The sequence below is a fragment of the Oncorhynchus clarkii genome, chromosome 24 (assembly GCF_045791955.1).
Source record: "Oncorhynchus clarkii lewisi isolate Uvic-CL-2024 chromosome 24, UVic_Ocla_1.0, whole genome shotgun sequence".
Taxonomy (NCBI): domain Eukaryota; kingdom Metazoa; phylum Chordata; class Actinopteri; order Salmoniformes; family Salmonidae; genus Oncorhynchus; species Oncorhynchus clarkii.
In genome coordinates, this window is record NC_092170.1 from 1855549 (window position 1) to 1879910 (window position 24362).

The following is a 24362-nucleotide window of genomic DNA, read 5'->3' on the forward strand; positions in this document are numbered from 1 at the left end:
CAAAATGTGGAAAAAGTCGAGGGGTCTGAATACTTTCCGAATGCATTGTGTTGTAGCACCTTCAATACCTTAAGATTTGCAATATAAGTATATGCCAGAACTATGTTCAAATACTATTTCAAATACTTTGAGTATTTGCGTTAGCCTGCCATGTGGGCGGGGTTTGCACTTTTGGTTATTTTTGATTTGGTTCAATTGCAAAGCTAAAATATTTTAAATGATTATTAAATTGTATTTTGATCCCAGTTCTGGTACTTTACACAATGCAATATATTTTTAACTTGAACTGCACCAGTGGTGGAAAAAGTACCCAATTGTTATACTTTTACTTTAGTTATGTCACTCAGTAAAATACTACTTGAGTACAAGTATTTGGCTTTAAATATACTTAAGTATCAAAAGTAGAAGTACAAATAATTTAGAATTCCTTAGGTTAAGCAAACCAGACGTCACCATTTTCTTGGTTTTTTAAATTTATGGATAGCCAGGGGCACACTCGGACATCATTCATAAATAAAGCATTTGTGTTTCGTGAGTCCGCCAGGTCAGAGGCAGTAGGGATGACCAGGGATGGTCTCTTGATAAGTGCGTGAATTGCACCATTTTTCTGTGCTGCTAAGCATTCGAAATGTACAAAGTACTTTTGGGGTTCAGGGAAAATGTATGGAGTGAAAAGTACATTATTTATTTTAGGAATGTAGTGAAGTAAAATTAAAAGTTGTCAAAAATAGAAATAGTGAAGTACAGATATCCCCAAAAAATACTTAAGTAAAACATACTTTCAAGTACTACTTAAGTACTTTACACCAAACTGTATGTTGAACTACAGCTCAGCTGAGTGAAGAGTCAGTGTGACAGAAACGATAGTGCGAGTGAAGTGTTGTTTAATAGATCTGTATCATCCCGTATCTCTCTCTCTTCCTCTTTCTCTGGTTCCCCTGGCCAGACGGAGTGTGGTTGCCAGTTCACCTCCAAACTAGAAGGCATGTTCCGAGACATGAGCATCTCAAACACAACCATGGACGAGTTCCGCCAACATCTACAGTCAACGGCGGTGAGACACCCACTCACAGAACCAGTCCAGTGTTGGTTCTGGGGAACATAGAGCTCGCCAGCTTGTAGTCCTAAAAAAATTGAAATGAGTTACCTCTGGTTCGTTCAGCCATTCCTATGGGGAAAGAATAGGGTTTTGGGACAAAACATATAAGATCACCTAAGCCTGTCTTTACTACAGACCATATTTTTGGCATTTATCAAAAACTCCATTCATTTTCCCATAGGCTTTGTCCAAAGAAGCCATTACTATTGCTCTCTATTTAACCTAGCTCTCTCAAAGCGAAGAGCACATCTTATGGAGCTTTTGATGGTCATTCTGACAATTGGGAACCTCAGTGAAAGACGTAGATCTAACTTCCATCCCCAGGTGTCGTTGGGTGGAGTCGATCTCACAGTGAGGGTTTTGACGACAGGTTACTGGCCAACGCAGTCCGCCACGCCCAAATGTAATATCCCCCCTTCTCCTCGACATGCATTTGAAGTCTTTAGAAGGTTTGTCTATCTCCTCTGTATCTCATTTACTTTGCATAGCAGAGGCCATGTAGTTCTCTGCTGCAGGTTGTTGAAGCGGGGTGCTGTCCTTTGTCTGTGTTTATCTTTAATGCTGTAGTGTGTGACTGTCTTCTGATTTTGTGGCCATAGATTTTATCTGGCAAAACACAGCGGCAGGCAGCTTACATTGCAGCATCACATGGGCTCTGCAGACCTCAATGCCACCTTCTACGGGCCAATCAAAAAGGTATGCAGGGGACAGCCTTTGACTGGCTGGCAGGTATACAGACTGATGCACGCACACACACACACACCACTAATGTCAACATCAGGCCTTGATAACAGCAGGTGTATGAAGGCTGTACTTGCCTTTGAATATGGCATGAACATTGATGTGTGGGGGGGCTACAGTTGAAGTCAGAAGTTTACATACACTTAGGTTGGAGTCATTAAAACTAGTTATTCAACCACTCCACACATTTCTTGTTAACAAACTATAGTTTTGGCAAGTTGGTTAGGACATCTACTTTGTGCATGACAAGTCATTTTTCCAACAATTGTTTACAGACAGATTATTTCACTTATAATTCACTGTATCACAATTCCAGTGGGTCAAAAGTTTACATACACTAAGTTGACTGCCTTTAAACAGCTTGTAAAATTCCAGAAAATGATGTCATGGCTTTAGAAGCTTCTGATAGGCTAATTGACATCATTTGAGTCAATTGGAGGTGTACCTGTGGATGTATTTCAAGGCCTACCTTCAAACTCAGTGCCTCTTTGCTTGACATCATGGGAAAATCAAAAGAAATCAGCCAAGACCTCAAAACAAAAATTGAAGACCGACAAGTCTAGTTCATGCTTGGGAACAATTTCCAAACTCCTGAAGGTACCACGTTCATCTGTACAAACAATAGTACGCAAGTATAAACCCCATGGGCCCACAGAGCCATCATACCACTCAGGAAGGAGATGCGTTCTGTCTCCTAGAGATTAATATACTTTGGTGCGAAAAGTACAAATCAATCCCAGAACAACAACAAAGGACCTTGTGGAGATGCTGGAGGAAACGGGTACAAAAGTATCTATATCCACAGTAAAACGAGTCCTATATCGACATAACCTGAAAGGCCGCTCAGCAATGAAGAAACCACTGCTCCAAAACCTCCATAAAAAAGCCAGACTACGGTTTGCAACTGCACATGGGGACAAAGATCTTACTTGTATGTATGTATGTATGTATGTATGTATGTATTGTAACAGTTTAGACTTGAGGTTATTATTTATAGGGGTGCCAGGTAGGTTGTGCCTACCAGAGAAAATATTGGTTTCTCCTTTTGGTTTGGGAGGGAATGCGTCCCATCTGGTCCGTTAAGTCTACACCACTACAAAGGACTTATGTAAAAGTCAGGATGGAAATAAACTTTTCATAAACCCTTAAAACATTGGAAAGAACTTCAAAAACAACTATATTATTTTGCGTGGGTTGTATTAGCAACATCAATGATTACACACACATAATAATATCACAATGAGTTCTGGTTCTTCCAGAAATGTCCTGTACCTCGGGCCTAAAAAGAGTCCAGCCCGGTAAAGGAGTTCAGGTAACTCAAGTGACCTTTGTCACGCAATGTTTGTCCATTCATTCAAGTGTAGCGTAAACCCAGTATTAATCATACAATCAATATAACAGTTATTTTACCACAGAACTTTAAAGCGTATCAACTCTTACTAATTCCTCAACTACAACTAACGACATAAGTCATCACGGTATACATCATATCAAAACAAATGAAATAACGTATACAAAAAGGTGGTAGTCAGACAATCCAATCCGCCAATAGATCTCCAGCGGAGAAAGGCCACGAAGAACGGAGAGGTGTAGTCCACGGACGCAAAGAGTGGATCCGATCCTGGGTAAAACTCTCTTAGGCTACAAAACAGCGGAATAGAGAAGCGTCGGGAACTGAGGGTTGAACACATCCTCATTCACGTCTCCATCACAACCCCACTTTTGCGCAGCTGATGCTGGCTATTTAATTGGGAATTAAAGGGAAAGCGCCCTATTGGAAGGAGCTGCACTGAGACGGTTCAGAAAAATTCAGGGCCGTCACAGTATGTATGTATGTATGTATGTATGTAAACTTCCGACTTCAACTGTATGTGTTTATATAAGCATGACATAGTCAGTGATTGAACAGAGGCTACATTGATTACTCCTGTGTGACTGAGTTACCTGAAGGCGGCCGGCTGGTTGTGACCTCTCCTCTCCTCCCAGGAGGACGGCTTGGAGGTGGGGGTGGGCGGTGCCCAAGTAACAGGCTCCAACACCAGGAAGCACATACTGCAGGTGTCCACCTTCCAGATGACAATACTCATGATCTTCAACAACCGGGAGAAGTCCATGTTTGAGGTACAGCCGCTAATTGAATGCGTAGCACATCAGAATAAAGTCAAGTTTGTAAGGTATTTGGGCAAAGTGATATCTTTATTATATGTGCAGGATGTTCAAGTTTGTGGTCTGGTAATGTCTTTCCCTGAGGGAATAAATAAAGTTATATTGAACTGAAAAAGTTAGACACTCTTGTTTCTCTAAAAAAACAATTTATTCTTTGGTTTCAGCATAGTGCAGTCATGGATCAAAGGATCCCTCTGCCTCATCTCCATCTCTCCTCTTTGTCCCCATCTCTTACTCTGCTGTGTAGGAAATCCAGCAGGAGACAGACATCCCAGAGAGGGAGCTAGTGCGAGCGCTGCAGTCGCTGGCCTGCGGGAAGCCCACCCAGCGGGTCCTCACCAAGGAGCCCAAGTCCAAGGAGATCGAGAACGGTCATGTGTTCACCGTCAACGACCAGTTCACCTCCAAGCTGCACCGCGTCAAGATCCAGACAGGTAGACAAACCCAGTTAGCCATACAGACCGGTCTTGTAGAACACAGATTTAAAGATCTATTGCATGCAAAACCAAAATGGCACAAAAACAACCAGGATTTATTTTGTTTCTACATTGGTTTCTGAAGCATGGCGTTGAACTGTATGCATACCAACCTTCTAGGGTCATTCTAACCACAGAATTATAATGAGATTATATTTCTCTGATTCTACCTCAGATAGTTTTAGTGAAAACACAACTGATCTCCACTCGTCTGGATAGCCCAGCCAAAGATTTACCTGTGTAGCGTGAATTTATTTTTATTTAACTAAGCAAGTTGGTTAAGAACACCAAAGTATATTAATCTCTAGGAGACCGTACGCATCTCCTTCCTGAGTGGTATGATGGCTCTGTGGGCCCATGGGGTTTATACTTGCGTACTATTGTTTGTACAGATGAAAGTCTTATTTACAATGTCGGCCTAACCCGGATGACGCTGTGCCAATTGTGTGCCGCCCTATGGGACTCCCAATCACGGCCGGATGTGATACAGCCTGGATATGAATCAGGGACTGTAGTGATGCCTCTTGTACTTAGATGCAGTGCCTTAGACCGCTGCGCCACTTGGGAGCCCAATGATATAGTCCTGTGCGTGTAGCTGTCATATGAGGTGCCTGGCTGAAACTGGTTTCCTTGTGTTGGTCGCTAGTCGCCGCTAAGCAAGGAGAGACGGACCCGGAGAGGAAGGAAACGCGGCAGAAAGTGGACGATGATAGGAAGCACGAGATCGAGGCGGCCATCGTCCGCATCATGAAGTCTAGAAAGAAGATGCAGCATAACGTGTTGGTAGCAGAGGTCAGTGGAATACAGTGTATGACATTGAGGTCTTTCGGAGTACTTCTGTCTGTACCTCTCAGTAATTAGATGTAAGATCCGGTTCTGATTGTGTCTGTGTTTGTACCATCTCTCCAGGTCACCCAGCAATTGCGATCGCGATTCCTCCCCAGTCCTGTAGTCATCAAGAAGCGCATTGAAGGACTCATTGAGCGGGAATATTTGGCACGGACACCGGAGGATCGCAAAGTGTACACTTATGTAGCATAAGGGCGTGAATTCAATCAAACTTGACACAAAAATAAACAATACTTTTTTTTGGGGGGGGGGGGGGGGGGGGGGGTCTTGTGTTATGTGTATGAACTTGGAAGTTTGTCTGATACTGGGAAGCTTACCTTTTTCATTGGAAAAAAAAGACAAGGTTTTTAAAATATATTTTAGCTAAATGGAGGGATTGGATATAGCTTTGTTACAGTTTCATGTTCCTTATGTGGCCTTGGGGAGAATTTGGGCGGAGAGTGGGAAATGCATCAAATGTACTGCATTTATAAACAAAGGAAAAGTACTGCCCAATAAACAAAGGAAAAGAAAACTAGCATAAACAAAATAATACAAAACATATACCAAGCGACTGTGGGTTGGCTACACAAAGACGAAGAAAATATTTGACATTTCTCCCGTTTTAAATGTTGATGTAAATGTGTTTGTGTTTTTTCGTGGCACCATGCTGGTTGTACAGGTTGTCAGACACTATTGGCCTTTTTTTCCCCCTCTAGGACTTTAATCAAAGAGAAGAGGACATGGATGTTGTTGCTGGTTTGCAGAGAACAGGAGCAGTTGCTTGATAGCATGCTTTATCTTATGGAGTGCTCTATACAAGGTGTATGTTTTTTTCTTTTTCAATGGGGCCTATTGTAAAATTGGATCGTCAGCCCAGAAATATTTCTCTCCTTGGAATTGTAGGTTCTTCCCAATGCAGATCACAAAGGGAAGTTCAATTTTTTCTTATTGCATTTTAATTGGAACCAATTTATCACCATGTTTTAATGTGTATAAATTGTAAATAATTGTACTCACTAAAGTGGACTGTACAGGGCCTAGTTTTCATCATATTAAGTGTAGAAAAATAAATTGTACAACGAAGGGAATTTTGCCTCCTACCTGTTTCACAACTGCCTTGTGTATTCCTCTCTGAGAGCAGAGAAAGCCACACTAAAATTGTCTTTACTGTGAAATATCTGCTCCTCTGACCATAATTTAAGCCTAATGCATAAGGGGAACCACAGTCAAACTGTTACGCAGCCATGAAGAGGAATTCAACATAACCATTTGTATTGCTATCAGCCAACTTTGAGTCTGCACTTGCTTTAGAACTGCAATGTTTCTTACTGAATCCCCTCAAGTGGATGTTATTTCTCAGTGTGCAATTAATTTGGTTGAGGCCACATGACATGGGATAAATGTGCATCTCACAAATAATACAGACAGCTGCTATGACAAGTCAATGTTGATTATTAGAAACATTATTTATTAATGAGACATTTGTGGCCAACAGACGATGCCAATTATAGTCTCCAATGTTCCAGAATGGCTACCACAGAACTAGAATCATTATATTTCCTATGTCTACAAACATGCTAGAACACATCAAGCATGTGGCAATGTAACAAGGGCTAAAATGGGGCATAGGTGCCAGGGTTGTTAATGCTCTTTAACAGAAATGTGACAGATGATGGCCTCATTTTCTCAGGATTCCATTCTCATTTACATTACGGAAGTGGTATTACCTCCTTTGCCCCTCAAAGTCTAGTTAACCCGTCTGGACTATCCTTTGTCTGCTCATACGTGACGGTGAGACGACTGCCATCTGGCGCTATTCTGCATATTATTTTCCTCATTTAGAGTAGGCTAAGCCCTTTCTCCCATTTTTCATTTATCCTGGTCAACTCTGCACGTATTTATTCATGTGCTGGTGAGTAGACACGACTTTTCTATTTATCCTTTTTTTTTTTTTACAGACTTCCTAAATGACATTCTACTCCCTGTATAAAATAGCTATGTCTAAAGGTACCAGTACAGCAGATGACGTCAGTGTCCCAGCTAGAACGATGCTCGTGAAAAAAAAAGACTTTGCTAACGGGCTGACTGAACGGTGTCAATTCTTGTCATCAGTCTAGAAGTTAGGGCCACTACAAAAAAATGTGCTTCTCTCCATAGGACTCGATTGAAGTCCGGTGGCAATTATCGGACAATGCTACGAAGATCGATTCTATTCAACGGAACCGTTGATGAAAACGTGGATTCGGGAGCTGAGACTGCCGAGTAAGTTCCTTAAGCTAGTTAGCTAGCTAGCATTTGTTTGCGGTATCCAAGTACTGGCAAGATGTGAATCATTACCATTTCACTTTGTGCAGTATAAGTTCCCCACCTAAATCTACTTCAGTGTTTTCTATCAACGTTACAGGCGGTGTGATTAGCTAACGTTAGTAATTTAAAACGAGTCACATACAACTTAGTGGGTGGGAATCACTAGCTAGCTTCAATAGCTAAAGATAGCTTGCCGAACGTTTTTGCATGCAACATCAGCCCAAACAGGCAATTGTAAATGGTCAACCTCTTTCTGGTCTAAATTAGCTAGGTAGCTACAGTTACACTTATAATCTTATTGTGTCAACTTACAAGTAAGATAACTTAATGTGGTTTACTAACCTTAACTAGCTAGCATTTTTGTTTTACTGTTGGCTTGATTGTTGCTGTTTAGTTACCAGCTGGGCTTCTAACTCACCACATTGCCGTTGTCATAGTAACGAAAGATGCATGTTTCCACGGCGAGATGACACTGATGGGCTAGGAACGTACAGAGAAGGAGCTGCCAGATATTCGTGTTGTCTCTCTTATGTCTGTTTTGTCCTATATTTTTATTTAATGTATTCTTAATCCCAGCCCCTGTCCCCGCAGGAGGTCTTTTGGAAGGCCATCATTGTAAATTATAATTTGTTCTTAACTGACTTGCCTAGTTAAACACAGGTTAAATCATGGCTAAGGGCGGTATCCAAGCACTCCGCGTTGCATCGAGCATAAGAACAGCCCTTAGCCATGGTATATTGGCCATTTACCACAAACCTACGAGGTGCCGTATTGCTAATAGGCTAATTATATTCTGGCCACCGACAAGCTCAGGAACAAATTGGCTGGAGGTCAAACCTAGTTGCCAAACCCTGTTGTATATTTAAGCAATAACGAGGTGGTGTGGTGTGAATTCACATTATAAACTGGTTGGTTCGACCCCTGAATGCTGATTGTCTGACAGCCGTGGTATATCAGGGGTATGACAAAATATGTATTTTTACTGCTCTAATTACATTGGTAACCAGTTTATAATAGCAAATAGGTTACTAGCTGCCCAATTCATAGCCCTACACTACACATTTAACTTGGTTATTGGGCAAATCAATTCAATGACTCATCATTTCTTTCTGATTAGTGGTAAAATCACCTATGTCTGTTAACCGTTAATCGGTTAGGGTTGGTCATGCTTATGCTTATCGGTCTATAGGACATTTGCATAATTTTGTGGAATTAAATTGGTGCTATTACAATTTTCTGCGGCCTTTGAAGCATTCTAGTACAGTTAAATAGTTGTAACACACACACACTGACCAAAACATTATTTTGTTGGCATTTACTTTTCCCCCATTACCAGTAAAACATCATCAAAACATTTCTCTCACTTACTTGCTGTGCTGTTTCGTTGTTCAGTCTCAACCAGGATTTCATCATACATGTCAAGCAGTGAAGTTTCAGCTCTGTCCGTGGCCTCTCTTCCTCGGTGCGCACTGTCACTGTGTCCGTTTCCAACCCAGACAGGATGACCCCATCAGTGAATCAACCCACTCAGGTGATGCACCCCCTCCAGGGACGGCATGAGAGAGCCCCAGTAAGCCAGTGACTCAACCCCTGTAATAGGGTTAGAGGCAGAGAATCCCAGTGGAAAGAGGGGAACCGGCCAGGCAGAGACAGCAAGGGCGGTTCGTTGCTCCAGAGCCTTTCCGTTCACCCTCCCACTCCTGGGCCAGACTACACTCAATCATATGACCCACTGAAGAGATGAGTCTTCAGTGGAGACTTAAAGGTTGAGACCGAGTTTGCGTCTCTGACATGGGTAGGCAGACCGTTCCATAAAAATGGAGCTCTATAGGAGAAAGCCCTGCCTCCAGCTGTTTGCTTAGAAATTCTAGGGACAATTAGGAGGCCTGCGTCTTGTGACCGTAGCGTACGTGTAGGTATGTACGGCAGGACCAAATCAGAGAGATAGGTAGGAGCAAGCCCATGTAATGCTTTGTAGGTTAGCAGTAAAACCTTGAAATCAGCCCTTGCTTTGACAGGAAGCCAGTGTAGAGAGGCTAGCACTGGAGTAATATGATAAATTTTTTTTTGTTCTAGTCAGGATTCTAGCAGCCGTATTTAGCACTAACTGAAGTTTATTTAGTGCTTTATCCGGGTAGCCGGAAAGTAGAGCATTGCAGTACTCTAACCTAGAAGTGACAAAAGCATGGATTAATTTTTCTGCATCATTTCTGGACAGAAAGTTTCTGATTTTTGCAATGTTACGTAGATGGAAAAAAGCTGTCCTTGAAATGGTCTTGATATGTTCTTCAAAAGAGAGATCAGGGTCCAGAGTAACGCCGAGGTCCTTCACAGTTTTATTTGAGACGACTGTACAACCATTAAGATTAATTATCAGATTCAACAGAAGATCTCTTTGTTTCTTGGGACCTAGAACAAGCATCTCTGTTTTGTCCGAGTTTAAAAGTAGAAAGTTTGCAGCCATCCACTTCCTTATGTCTGAAACACATTCTTCTAGCAAGGGCAATTTTGGGGCTTCACCATGTTTCATTGAAATGTACAGCTGTGTGTCATCCGCATAGCAGTGAAAGTTAACATTATGTTTTCGAATAACATCCCCAAGAGGTAAAATATATAGTGAAAACAATAGTGGTCCTAAAACGGAACCTTGAGGAACACCGAAATTTACAGTTGATTTGTCAGAGGACAAACCATTCACAGAGACAAAATGATATCTTTCTGACAGATAAGATCTAAACCAGGCCAGAACTTGTCCGTGTAGACCAATTTGGGTTTCCAATCTCTCCAAAAGAATGTGGTGATCGATGGTATCAAAAGCAGCACTAAGGTCTAGGAGCACGAGGACAGATGCAGAGCCTCGGTCCGATGCCATTAAAATGTAATTTACCACCTTCACAAGTGCCGTCTCAGTGCTATGATGGGGTCTAAAACCAGACTGAAGCATTTCGCATACATTGTTTGTCTTCAGGAAGGCAGTGAGTTGTTGCGCAACAGCCTTTTCTAAAATTTTTGAGAGGAATGGAAGATTCGATATAGGCCGATAGTTTTTTATATTTTCTGGGTCAAGGTTTGGCTTTTTCAAGAGAGGCTTTAATACTGCCACTTTTAGTGAGTTTGGTACACATCCGGTGGATAGAGAGACGTTTATTATGTTCAACATAGGAGGGCCAAGCACAGGAAGCAGCTCTTTCAGTAGTTTAGTTGGAATAGGGTCCAGTATGCAGCTTGAAGGTTTAGAGGCCATGATTATTTTCATCATTGTGTCAAGAGATATAGTACTAAAACACTTGAGCGTCTCTCTTGATCCTAGGTCCTGGCAGAGTTGTGCAGACTCAGGACAACTGAGCTTTGAAGGAATACACAGATTTAAGGAGGAGTCTGTAATTTGCTTTCTAATAATCATAATATTTTCATCAAAGAAGTTCATGAATTTATCACTGCTAAAGTGAAAGTCGCTTTGCGACAGTATCAAAAAGGAATTTCGGATTGTTCTTATTTTCCTCAATTAAGTTAGAAAAATAGGATGATCGAGCAGCAGTAAGGGCTCTTTGGTACTGCACAGTACTGTCTTTCCAAGCTAGTCGGAAGACTTCCAGTTTGGTGTGGCGCCATTTCCGTTCCAATTTTCTGGAAGCTTGCTTCAGAGCTCGGGTATTTTCTGTGTACCAGGGAGCTAGTTTCTTATGAGAAATGTTTTTAGTTTTTAGGGGTGCAACTGCATCTAGGGTATTGCGCAAGGTTAAATTGAGTTCCTCAGTTAGGTGGTTAACTGATTTTTGTCCTCTGGCGTCCTTGGGTAGACAGAGGGGATCTGGAAGGACATCAAGGAATTTTTTTTTTTGTAAATTGAAATTTGCTATCGTAAATGTTAGCAACACCTCCGCCTTTTGCGGGATGCACGGGGGATATGGTCACTAGTGTAGCCAGGAGGTGAGGCCTCATTTAACACAGTAAATTCATCAGGCTTAAGCCATGTTTCAGTCAGGCCAATCACATCAAGATTATGATCAGTGATTAGTTCATTGACTATAATTGCCTTTGAAGTAAGGGATCTAACATTAAGTAGCCCTATTTTGAGATGTGAGATATCATGATCTCTTTCAATAATAACAGGAATGGAGGTGGTCTTTATCCTAGTGAGATTGCTAAGGCGAACACCACCATGTTTAGTTTTGCCCAACCTAGGTCGAGGCACAGACACGGTCTCAATGGTGATAGCTGAGCTGACTACACTATGCTGGCAGGCTGGCTAACAGCCAGTATGGCACCGATTTTGCCTTCTGGAAAATGTGTCAGGACGCGTCATAACCTTTTTGTTTTGATATCTTAGAAATTTGTCCCTTCTGAAAACCACCAGGTGGCTCTGTAGTACAGCTTTGAATGCTGGGTCTGGCTGTCACAGCCTTCTCCACTGAAAACATGTTCTGCCAGTTCAACTTTTCTCTAGCCAGTTACGGCCCATCAGTGCAGGTCTGTCTCCTTTTGACAATTACTAATGGCAAAGTCGCATTTTGTTTTTAATACTACACTGGCTCTTTAACATACCCTAGCGAAGGAATGTTCTAACCTGATTAGGTAGTCAACGCAGTTACAGGTTTCTTTAACTACAGGTGAGACAGAGCAATGGTAACACACTCCTGAGACCAGAGAAACAGCGGCCCCTGTCTAACTGCATGTCCAAATCCTTTCCATCCAAATTCTTGCCATTGGAAGTAGTGTAAACTGTATTCACTGCATTTACATGACTTGAGCCTCTTGCTTTCCCTGAATATTCCAAGAACACCAGGGAGTTAACTCCATTGACAATGCAATCTCACATGCCTTTCTGAATGTTAGATCCTTCTCTGCTAGCATCTTGTGCTGTATAGTTTCAGAGCACAGTCAAATTCAAATAAAAAATTGTATCTGTCACATACACATTGTTAGCATATGTTAATGTGAGTGTAGCGAAATGCTTGTGCTTCTAGTTCCGGCAGTGCAGTAATATCTAACAAATTCACAATGATTGCCTTACATTGTGTGTGTAAGGGGATGGAATAAGAATATGTACATATATGGATGTGTGATGGCTGTGCGGCACAGGCAAGATGCAATAGATGGTATAAAATACAGTTTATACATATGAGTAATGTAGGATATGTAAACATTATTAAAGTGGCATTATTTAAAGTGACTAGTGATACCATTTATTAAAGTGGTCAGTGATATGAGTCTGTATGTTTGAAGCAGCCTCTGTGTTAGTGATTGCTGTAAGATAGAAGCTGTTTTTCAGTCTCTCGGTCCCAGCTTTGATGCACCTGTACTGACCTCGCCTTCTGGATGATAGCGGGGTGAACAGGCAGTGGTGGTTGTTGTCCTTGATGATATTTTTGGCCTTCCTGTGGCATCGGGTGCTGTAGGTGTCCTGGAGGGCAGGTAGTTTGCCCCCGGTGATGCATTGTGCAGACCGCACTACCTTCTGGAGAGCCTTGCGGTTGAAGGCTGTGCAGTTGCCGTACCAGGCTGTGATACAGCTCGACAGGATGCTCTCGATTGTGTATCTGTAGAAGTTTTAGGTGACAAGCCAAACTTCTTCAGCCTCCTTCACCACGCTGTCTGTGTGGGTGGACCATTTCAGTTTGTCCGTGATGTGTACACAGAGGAACTTAACTTTCCACCTTCACTACTGTCCCGTCAATGTGGATAGGGGGGTGCTCCCTCTGCTGTTTCCCGAAGTCCACAATCATCTCCTTTGTTTTGTTGATATTGAGTGAGTTTTTTTCCTGACATCACACTCCGAGGGCCCCCACCTCCTCCATATAGGCTGTTTTGTTGTTTTTGGTAATCAAGCCTACCATTGTAGTGTCGTCTGCAAACTTGATGATTGAGTTGGAGGCGTGCATGGCCACGCAGTCATGGGTGAACAGGGAGCACAGGAGAGGGCTGAGAAAGCACCCTTGTGGGGACTCTTGAGGAGCAGCGGGGTGGAGATGTTGTTTCCTACCTTCACCACCTGGGGGCAGCCCGTCAAAGTCCAGGACCCAGTTGCACAGGGTGGGTTCGAGACCCAGTGCCTCAAGCTCAATGATGAGCTTGGAGGGAACTATGGTGTTGAATGCTGAGCTGTAGTCAATGAACAGCATTCTTACATAGGTATTCCTCTTGTCCAGATGGAAAAGGGCAGTGTATTGGCGATTACATCGTCTGTGGATCTATTGGAGTGGTTCTAGGGTATCCGGTAGGATGGAGATGATCCTTGACGAGTCTCTCAAAGCACTTCATGATGACAGAAGTGACTGCTACAGGGCAATAGTCATTTAGTTCAGTTACCTTTGCTCTCTTGGGAACAGTCCACAGCATTCTCACGTAGGTGTTCTTTTTGTCCAGGTGGGAAAGTGCAGTGTGGAGTGCAATAGAGACTGCGTCATGTTGGTGCATCCCTAATTAATAGGCCTACCTACTCTATTAAAATATATTCATCATACTTTATTTCTCTAATGCCAAACTAGTGAGTCTTGTTTGCAACAAAAATCGCAGTTTACCAAGAATTGTCTGAGAATCTGAGCATGCTACTTTTCAAAAGTAGATTTTTCACCCTGGACATGAGGCCCGAGTCCCGATGCAGAAAGGAGGTAGGCCTATTTAAGGAGTGCACGTGTAGCCATGAAGTGCTTTGAAAGGTTGGTCATGGCTCACATCAACACCATCATCCCAGAAACCTTAGACCTACTCCAGTTTGCATATTGCCTCAACAGATCCACAGATGACGCAATCTCTATTGCACTCCACACTGCCCTTTCCCACCTGGACAAAAAGAACACATACGTGAGAATGCTGTTCATTGATGGCCTCCCGAGTGGCACAGTGATCTAAGGCACTGCATCGCAGTGCTAGCTGTGCCACTAGAGATTCTGGTTCAAGTCGAGGTTCTGTCTCAGCCAGCCGCGACCGGGAGACCCATGGGGCACAATTGGCCCAGCGTCGCCCGGGTTAGGGGGAGGGTTTGGCCGGCAAGGATGTTCTTGTCCCATCGCGCTCTAGTGACTCCTGTGGCGGGCCAGGCGCAATGCACGCTGACACAGTCGCCAGGTGTACATTGTTTCCTCCGACACATTGGTGCGGCTGGCTTCCGGGTTAAGCGGGCATTGTGTTTCGGAGGACGCACGGCTCTCAACCTTTGCCTCTCCTGAGTCCATACGGAAGTTGCAGCGATGGGACAAGGCTGTAACTACCCATTTGGATACCACGATATAGGGGTCAAAAAAATAAATAAATGCTGTTCGTTCACTACAGCTCAGCGTTCAACACCATAGTGCCCTCAAAACACATCACCAAGCTAAGGACCCTGGGACTAGACATCCCTCTGCATTTGGATCCTTCCTGACGGGCCTTCCTCAGGTGGTAAGGGTAGGCAACAAGACATCTTCCACACTGATCCTCAACACAGGGGGCCATGACTGCATGGCCAAGCATGACTCCAACACCATCAAGTTTGCCGACGACACAACGGTGGTAGGCCTGATCACCTACAACGATGAGACCGCTTATAGGGAGGTGGTCAGGGACCTGGCAGTGTTGTGCCAGGACAACAACCTCTCCCTCAATGTGATTAAGACAAAGGAGATTATCATGGACTACAGGAAAAGCAGGGGCGAGCAAGCCCCCATTATCATTGATGGGGCTGAAGTGGAGCAGTTTGAGAGCTTCAAGTTCCTTGGTGTCCACATCACCAACAAACTAACATGGTCCAAACACAACAAGACGGTCATGAAGAGGGCCTATTCCCCTCAGGAATGGCCAAGCTTCCTGCCATCCATAACCTCTATACCAGGCGGTGTCAGAAGAAGGCCCTAAAAAGACTCCAGCCACCCTAGTCATAGACTGTTCTCTCTGCTACTGCACGGCAAGGGGTACCGGAGTGCCAACTCTAGTTACAAAAGGCTTCAACCTCTTAAGGATCATACCCCTTTTTTCAATTTTCGCCTAAATTGACATACCCAAATCTAACTGCCTGTATCTCAGGACCTGAAGCAAGGATATGCACATTCTTGATACTTCAAAGTGTTGTTTCCTTTCAAATGGTGTGTGAAATTAATGTAGGAGAATATAACATATTAGATCTGGTAAAAGATGATACAAACAAAATAAATGCGTCGTCCAGAAAGGCCATAAATGTATTATTGCAGTTTAGCCGCTATTTTGATTTTGGCCACACAGTGTGTGCAATGTTTCAGATTGATCCAGCGAAGCATGGCAATACTGGATAATATTTAATATAAATTCTACCCAAATGTGCTGAATTGGTCAATTTAATATATATATATTTTCAAATACATAACTATAGAGAACATACAAAAATTATATGGTAATACACAATTTAAGTTTACACACTCACAGGAATGTCAAACATGATGGATCATTAGTGTATAAGCTACCTTTTCACACGTCTAGATGGCCAGGCGTGGGTGTGGAGCCAGAGACAGCAGGGGTTCAATCTGTAGAACCCAGCTCCTACATTTTGAATATAAAAATGGATTTGATCAAACAAAAACTATGCTACATTTTATCTCCTGGACCCTCAGGATGTAAGTACACTACCGTTCAGAAGTTTGGGGTCACTCAGAAATGTCCTTGTTTTTGAAAGAAAAAAGTGTTGACATTGTTAATGTTGTAAATGACTATTGTAGCTGGAAACGGCAGATTTTTTAAAATGGAATTATCAGCAACCATCACTCCTGTGTTCCAATGGAACGTTGTGTTAGCTAATCCAAGTTTATCATTTTAAAAGGCTAATTGATCATTAGAAAACATTTTTTGCAATGATGTTAGCACAGCTGAAAGCTGTTGTGCTGATTTTAAAAGAAGTAATAAAACTTGCCTTCTTTGGACTAGATGAGTATCTGGAGCATCAGCATTTGTCGGTTTGATTACAGGCTCAAAATGGCTAGACTGGCCAATAAAAATAAATTTAAGATGGGCAAAAGAACACACTGGACAGAGGAACTCTGCCTAGAAGGCCAGCATCCCGGAATCGCCTCTTCACTGTTGACTTTGAGACTGTCATGCTAATCACCTTAGCGCATGTTAGCGCAACCGTCCCGATATAGGGACACCCATCCTGTAGAGGCTAATTGAGTTTATACAAACTTCTGACCCACTGGGAATGTGATGAAAGAAATAAAAGCTGAAATAAATCACTAATATTATTCTGGCATTTCACATTCTTAAAATAAAGTGGTGATCCTAATTCACCTAAAACAGGGATTTTTTATTAGGATTAAATGCCAGGAATTGTGAAAAACTGAGTTTAAATGTATTTAGCTAAGGTGTATGTAAACTTCCAACTTCAACTCTATATACAGGGGGTCCGGATTCGAGTCAATGTGGGTTGGTACAGGCTAGTCGAGGTAATATGTACATGAAGGTAAGGGTAAAGTGACTATGCATAGATAATAAACCACGAGTAGCAGGGGGGGTAGTAGCCATTTGATTAGCTGTTTAGCAGTCTTATGGGCTTAGGGGTGGAAGCTGTTATTAACTTGGGTCAAATGTTTCGGGTAGCCTTCCACAAGCTTCCCACAATACGTTGGGTGAATTTTGGCCCATTCCTCCTGACAGAGCTGGTGTAACAGAGTCAGGTTTGTAAGGCCTCCTTGCTTGCACACACTTTTTCAGTTCTTCCCACAGATGTTGTATAGGATTGAGGTCAGGGCTTTGTGATGGCCACTCCAATACCCTGACTTTGTTGTCCTTAAGCCATTTTGCCACAATTTTGGAAGTATGCTTGGGGTCATTGTCCATTTGGAAGACCCATTTTACGACCAAGCTTTAACTTCCTGACTAATATCTTGATGTTGCTTCAATATATCCACATAATTTTCCATCCTCATGACGCCATCTATTTTGAGAAGTGCACCAGTCCCTCCTGCAGCAAAGCACCCCCACAACATGATGCTGCCACCCCCGTGCTTCACGGTTGGGATGGTGTTCTTCGGCTTGTAAGCCTCCCCCTTTTTCCTCCAAACATAATGATGGTCATTATGGCCGAACAGTTCTATTTTTGTTTCATCGGACCAGAAGACATTTCTCCAAAAAGTATGATCTTTGTCCCCATGTGTAGTTGCAAACTGGCTTTTTTTTATGGCTGTTTTGGAGCAGTGTCTTCTTCCTTGCTGAGTTGCCTTTTAGGTTGTCGATATGGGACTTGTTTTACTGTGGCTATATATACTTTTGTACCTGTTTCCTCCAGCATCTTCACAAGGTCCTTTGCTGTTGTTCTGAGATTGATTGGCACTTTTTGCACCATAGTACATTCATCGCTAGTAGACAGAACACGTCTCCTTCCTGAGCGGTAGGATGGCTGCGTCGTCCCATGGTGTTTATACTTGCGTACTATTGTTTGTACAGATTAACGTGGTACCTTCAGGCATTTGGAAATTGCTCCCAAGGTCAAACCAGACTTGGGGGGGGGGGTCTACAATTTATTTTCTGAGGTCTTGGCTGATTTTCTTTTGATTTTCCCATGAAGTCAAGCAAAGAGGCACTGAGTTTGAAGGTAGGCCTTGAAATACATCCACAGGTACACCTCCAATTGACTCAAATGATGTCAATTAGCCTATCAGAAGCTTCTAAAGCCATGACATTTTCTGGAATTTTCCAAGCTGTTTAAAGGCAGTCAACTTAGTGTATGTAAACTTTTGACCCACTGGAATTGTGATACAGTGAAATAATCTGTCTGTAAACAATTGTTGGAAAAATGACTTGTCATGCACAAAGTAGATGTCCTAACCGACTTGACAAAAAAAATAATTTGATTTTGATGTTCGTATAATGGAAAAGGGAAAACTTCCGATTTATGTTTGCCGTACAAGAGGAAATCTTAGCATTTCTCACACATCACATAGGCCTAAACAAAACAGAAAACACTGTGCGCCATTTTAATTGTCTAATTTCTATGACCTGATGGGAGATCAAAGCAGTGGTGGTCTGGGCTTGTAATTGTGGCGAACTTTGCGCTGTATAGCGCATTTTTTCAGTACGTGAAGGGGATCCAATCAGTTTAGATTCCGTGAAGAAAAAAATAGGCCACTCCAGTGTTATGTAATAGCCTATACATTATTATTTTTTTACCCCCTTTTCTCCCCAATTTCGCGGTATCCAATTGTTAGTAACTACTATCTTGTCTCATCGCTATCACTACGGGCTCGGGAGAGACGAAGGTCGAAAGCCATGCGTCCTCCGAAACACAACCCAACCAAGCCGCACTGCTTCTTAACACAGCGCGCATCCAACCCGGAAGCAAGCCGCACTAATGTGTTGGAGGAAACGCCGTGCACCTGGCGACCTGGTTAGCGCGCAGTGCGCCCAGCCCGCCACAGGAGTCGCTAGTTCGCGATGAGACAAGGATATTTTTTTTCCCGCTATATTAATTGTAATTACAAGTTGCACATCAAATTATTTAGGGTTATATGATTGTCTGCTCTGCCATTCCTCTCCATCACACTAGGGCTGCCAAGAATATAGGTTTGCTATAAGATGTAAATGGGGAAGATGAAAATGAATGAAAAAATATATTAAATGGCTCCTGACTACCAAGAGATGTATGTAGTGAGAAGAGCCCTTCCAAAAATACATTTAAAATCGTGTTTTAATGCAACAACAACAAAATCCAGTGCGGCTTTACTTCCTGGCTATAATGACTCTTCTCTGCATGTTCCTAGCTGCCATGGTGCCTACATTTGATTTCAAGCATGAGGGGTAGCTGGCTCCTAGATCATTTACTTCTGAACAGATTATGGTACAAAGATGTATTTTTAGCGCGTGGTAAAACAATGGCTTATTGATTTGTTTTTCCATTATGTGTTTTTGGAATTGTCTTTATAATTGTCTGCCACTCACTTATTTTCTAGATCTGATTGCAGTAAGATGACATCAAGCAGTAAGTATTAACCATTTATATTTCAGTTGCACATGTACTTTGTTGGTGTCTCTTCTGATACAGACAATATTCTGTTCAAACTGACTGTCTTATTCTGTAATGTCAGTGGAAGGGTTTTCCCTCAGTTTCACTGTGATCCTCATGTCTTGGTTCATACCTCCCTAACCTTGTTCCTCTGTGGCTGTGTTGTCAGGTGAGCTACTGGCCAGTCGGGTCCAGGAGCCCCTGATGATGAGCATGCACCTGCTGGCCAACCCTGGGGACTCGCTCCTGCTGCAGCACACCCTGGACCGCCTCCTCCGCTGGGTGTGCCCCAGCCTGCGCCTCTTCCATGTCTCTGAACGGGCCTGCCCCCTCCGCGACTATGCCCGCTCCCGCTTGTGCCCCGTGGCCGGGTACCCCTCCCTGGCTGTGACTGTCTTCCTCCATGAGGCCTATGGCGAGGAGCGCATCCTCCGGGTGCTGGACTTCCTACAGCGCCCACCCTGGCAGTACCACCACACGGAGAGCTGCGGTGGGAGGACCGGGGGCGTCCACATTACCTCCTCCACCTCCCCGGCCAATGCCCTGCTCCGGCCCTACCTCCTGCCCAGCCGAGACTTCTACAGCCTGGGCACGGGGATGCCTGTGTGGGGGGTGCGCCCGGTGCACTGCGGCGGGGAGATGCTGCGGGTGACGCTCTACAGCAGCTACGATAACTTTGACGACGCGGTGCGGCTTTATGAGACAGTGCTGCAGAGGCAGGTGGAGGAGCAGAAGACTGGGTTCTGTTGGTTTACGCTCTACACGGAACCGGGGCTGTGTCTGCAGCTGGCTCTCAAACAGCTCTCCCCAGGGGTCAGGGTGGAGGCCTGCAACTCAGCTGTGCTGCAGTTCAGGGTAGAGGAGATGGGTCAGCTCGTGCCCCTGCTGCCCAATCCGTGCACGCCCATCAGCGCCACACGCTGGCAGACCGAAGACCTGGACGGGAACAAGATACTCTTCCAGGTATTTTAATTGACATGACACTATTTCCTATATTGCACTACAATACTTTTATTCAGACTCCTGTGCGGATCTGTGGTCAGAGATGGTGCCAGTAATATATAGATGGAAATAAGCTACCGTGTATTTTATGTAATGCCTTTTGTCTTACCTTCGCCACATTGCGTCGTCTTGCTGCATTTCTTTCCCTACATTTAAATGATGAGACGTGTGAAGCCCAGTTGCTTCTCGAGATGGAAATATGTTTGGGTTTAGAGTTGTGGTAAATGTTTAGCTGCTATGTGAAACCTCTGTGGTTTCTGCCCCCTGAGGAGCGATTGGAAGCAATTCTCTATGGCTGTGAAAACACCAGAGGCGGCTGGTGGGAGGAGCTATGAGGACGGGCTGGAATGGTATCAAACAAATGGAAACAATGTGTTTGACTCCGTTTCGTTGATAAAATTCCAGCCTTTACAATGAGCCCCTCCTATATTTCCTCCCACCAGCCTCCTCTTGAAAACGTGTAACGCTGGATGAAGTTACTCTATGATTATCTTTTAGTTACAGTGAGACTACTGTTCTGCATTCAGGCTGATTGTCTTGTAAAACCATCAGGATAAAGAGCAAAATAATGTAAATGCAGTCTGTGTGCAGCACAGAGATGCAGCGAGCTCCAGAAGTATTGGGACAGTGACACATTTGTTGTTGTTTTGGCTCTGTACTCCAGCACTTTGGATTTGAAATGATACAATGACCAGGATATTTTCATCCATATTCGGATGAACCGTTTAGAAATTACAGAACTTTTTGAACATGGTTCCCCCATTTTAGGAGACTTAGGTGTATTAAATTAGTCAAAAGTGTAGTATTTGGTCCCATATTCAGAGTGAGCAATGATTACATCAAGCTTGTTGGATGCATTTGCTCTTGGTTTTGGTTGGGTTTCAGATTATTTTGTGGCCAATAGAAAACTTTCCAAAAGGAAGTAACAAACGAAGTTGCAAGAGGAACATAAACTGGGGATAAACCAAATAAAAGGTTGCGCTCAAACAACCCATGTCTCTATATCACCTGTCCCCTCCCTGGCCTAGGGAGGGGACAAGGCTTAAATACCCTACCCTCAATATGGACCGTACCATTATTAACCAATCATCAATTAGCAGGTTTAAATACAGGCATGAAATCACAAACTGATTCAGGCAATAATCAATATTAATAATCAAAACAAACAGCAAATGCATCCAACAATTTTGGAGTCACAAGCTTGATGTAATCATTGCGTGCTATGAATATGGGACCAAATACAACATTTTTGACTACTTTAATACATAAAAGTGATTTTGTTCCAATACATTTGGTTCCCTAAAATGGGGGGATGATGTACAAAAAGTGCTATACTTTCAAAAAGGTTCACCCGATATGGCTGAAAATACCCTCAAATTAAAGCTGACAATCTGTACTTTAACCTCATAGGTATTGTATCATTTCAAATCCAAAGTTCTGCAGTACAGAGCCTAAACAACAAAACATGTCACAGTCTCAATACTTTTGGAGCTCACTGTATATCACTGCACTGTATATCACTGCAAATACAATATTTTTGGTTATGGAAAATGTATTTCACAGCGGTATAGATAGTACAATGATTCTCTACACTGTACTTGGTTGTTTTGTCACAGAAACTGAAATTAGGCAAACTATTAGAATTTTAGCAACCAGGAAATGGCGGGGCGATTTCTGCATAGTGCATCTTTAATTGGAACTTAGGTTTGTTTTTCCTGTCTCTGTGGGCTCCATAATTGTTGAACCTTCCATTCCTTTCACCTCAAGTCTTCTAGAGAAAGTTAAGACTGTCAATCTCTGTCCCCCAGGTGAAAGCCCCAGAGCAGCCTCAGCGACCCCTGACCTGTGCCTTCCCTCTGACCTGCCCCAGCATCTCGCCCAGAGGGCTATTGAGGAGCGTCGTGTCCACCCCGCCAGCAGCCCACGCCCTGCAGCCCTGCAGCCTGATGACCCCAGTGACCCGTCCAGGGAACAGGCCACGCACCGACCCAAGCCTGGATAGGCCTGTTTTACCCGGGGGTCTGCGGTGTGGGGGAGGGGTGGAGAGCATGGGCTCAGACAGCTGCTATAGCACCCCTCCAGGCAGCTCCTGCTACTCATCTCAGCGTAGCAGCCCCGCCACGCTATCTGTTAACCACCCCCACGAATCCTCCCCTCTCTCATGCTCCGCCTCCCCGGCGCGGCCCTCCCTGTCCATCTCCCATCTACTGCTGGAGGAGGAGGAAGAGCCTGAGACCAACGTGGACACGGGTGTCCCCGTGACAACGACCCCGCGCTTGGACACAGACTTCACCATGGCGACCAGCTCGAGGGACACAGGCGTCTCGGTGACGCCGCGTTCTGAGAGACCAGCCGCTGTGGGGGCCTCTTCCCTGGAGAGCCTGGCAAGGGAGCTGAGTGCCTGTCTACCGGAAGCTCACACACCTCCACCCCACCACAGGACTTGGGTTGTGAGCAGCTCTACCAAAGCTGCCAGTCCCGGGTGCAAGGCAGGGTCACAAGCCTGGGATAGCGGTGTTATCAGCTGGGCATCGCCAGGTGAGCGCTACTCCAGAGGGCCTGTGGGGCCACAGACTCCTGCTAAGCCAGCAGCAAAGGCTCTGTCATCCACACACAATATAGACCCAATAGATGAGTTCTTCATCTGACTCCTTTCTGCAGTGTAAGCAGGCATGCAGTTGTAGGACATTTTGTCACTATCTAACATAATGTAACTTGATGTTGCCTCCAGAGAGAGACTGGGAAGCTCATTGGATAGGCCTGTTTTACCCGGGGGTCTACGGTGTGGGAGACACAAAGGACCTAACTTCCTGGTGCTCAGACCGTCATGCCAGTCTAGGTTTGCGTCCAAAATGTCACCCTATCCCCTATGCAGGGCTGGTGGGCTCTAGTCAAAAGTAGTGCGCAGTAGGGAATAGGGCGCCCTTTTGGACGCAAACTAGCTAGGCTAGGACGGGTAAAGCCTATAGTAAATGAAACACCCAGGGATTTCAGATGCACAATTATTGTATAACTAACTAGGCTACTATGCATTTTATTACCAGTGGAAGTAGAAATGGATACAAATATGTGCCGTGAGTGGGTAGATACATGTGGTTGTCTGTGCACTGTGAAAGCTGATCTGTGTGGCATCGGAATGGTAGCGTATCTGAGTGAACTAAATCCTTACCCCAAGAATGCACTGTCTATTAGGTCTGACTCCTGGCTCAGAGGTTAGTATTGTACAGTATCATTATCCTATTTTTCTAGAATTAACACATTGTATTTCAACAATGACTTGTATCTTCTAATACAATACTAAACCATTGGTTGTATTGAGTAGACCTTGCCAAACCACTGTGTTGAAAGGACACATTTTGATAAGACATTAAATGCTGATAATTCATTTATTTTCTGGGAAACTTTTTCGTAAAGCTGCTTGTTTCAAGGACTGTGTTTAGGCTACATATTTTTGTAATCTGTGTTTTCAAAGATGGATTGAAGACTAGAATACAACGAAAGACTAGAGAGCTAAGAGATACTGCTTGTCTGAGATGATACTCTATACATTATTAACAAAGTGTTGGCTGACATTACCTTGAGGCCTTGCAAGGCTGTCTATAACTGTTTACCAAACTGATCGTCTAGAGGCCGATTTCTTAGACCAATTAGCATAAACTTGGACTAAAAAGTGCCTTTTAGTCCAGAACTATGCGTAATCTGTGTCCCGGAAACCATCCCTTAATAATTTAAGGAATTTAAAGACGTGAGTTGTGAAATAGGATGGTTGTTGTTTAACCATGTTCCTAAAAACAATTAT

At 43.6% G+C, this 24362-nt stretch overlaps 2 protein-coding genes across 2 annotated transcripts in view; both read left to right on the top strand.

Moving 5' to 3' along the window:
- The window catches only part of LOC139382351 (cullin-3-like), a 29018-nt gene extending 22617 nt beyond the window's left edge, over positions 1-6401 (top strand). The window contains exons 10-16 of the mRNA XM_071126324.1: positions 947-1054; positions 1424-1548; positions 1699-1795; positions 3827-3961; positions 4254-4440; positions 5129-5274; positions 5392-6401. Of these exons, the coding sequence (XP_070982425.1) occupies positions 947-1054; positions 1424-1548; positions 1699-1795; positions 3827-3961; positions 4254-4440; positions 5129-5274; positions 5392-5523 (930 nt within the window). The 3' untranslated portion in view covers positions 5524-6401. The remainder of the gene's footprint in view (positions 1-946; positions 1055-1423; positions 1549-1698; positions 1796-3826; positions 3962-4253; positions 4441-5128; positions 5275-5391) is intronic.
- A 766-nt stretch (positions 6402-7167) lies between these two features.
- Positions 7168-23886, top strand: LOC139382940 (protein FAM124B). Its single transcript, XM_071127216.1, has 5 exons — positions 7168-7225; positions 7471-7575; positions 19509-19537; positions 19731-20524; positions 22372-23886. The coding sequence occupies exons 1-5, from the start codon at positions 7218-7220 to the stop codon at positions 23209-23211; spliced, it is 1776 nt and encodes a 591-aa protein (XP_070983317.1). The 5' UTR covers positions 7168-7217; the 3' UTR covers positions 23212-23886.
- Positions 23887-24362: the final 476 nt, after the last annotated feature.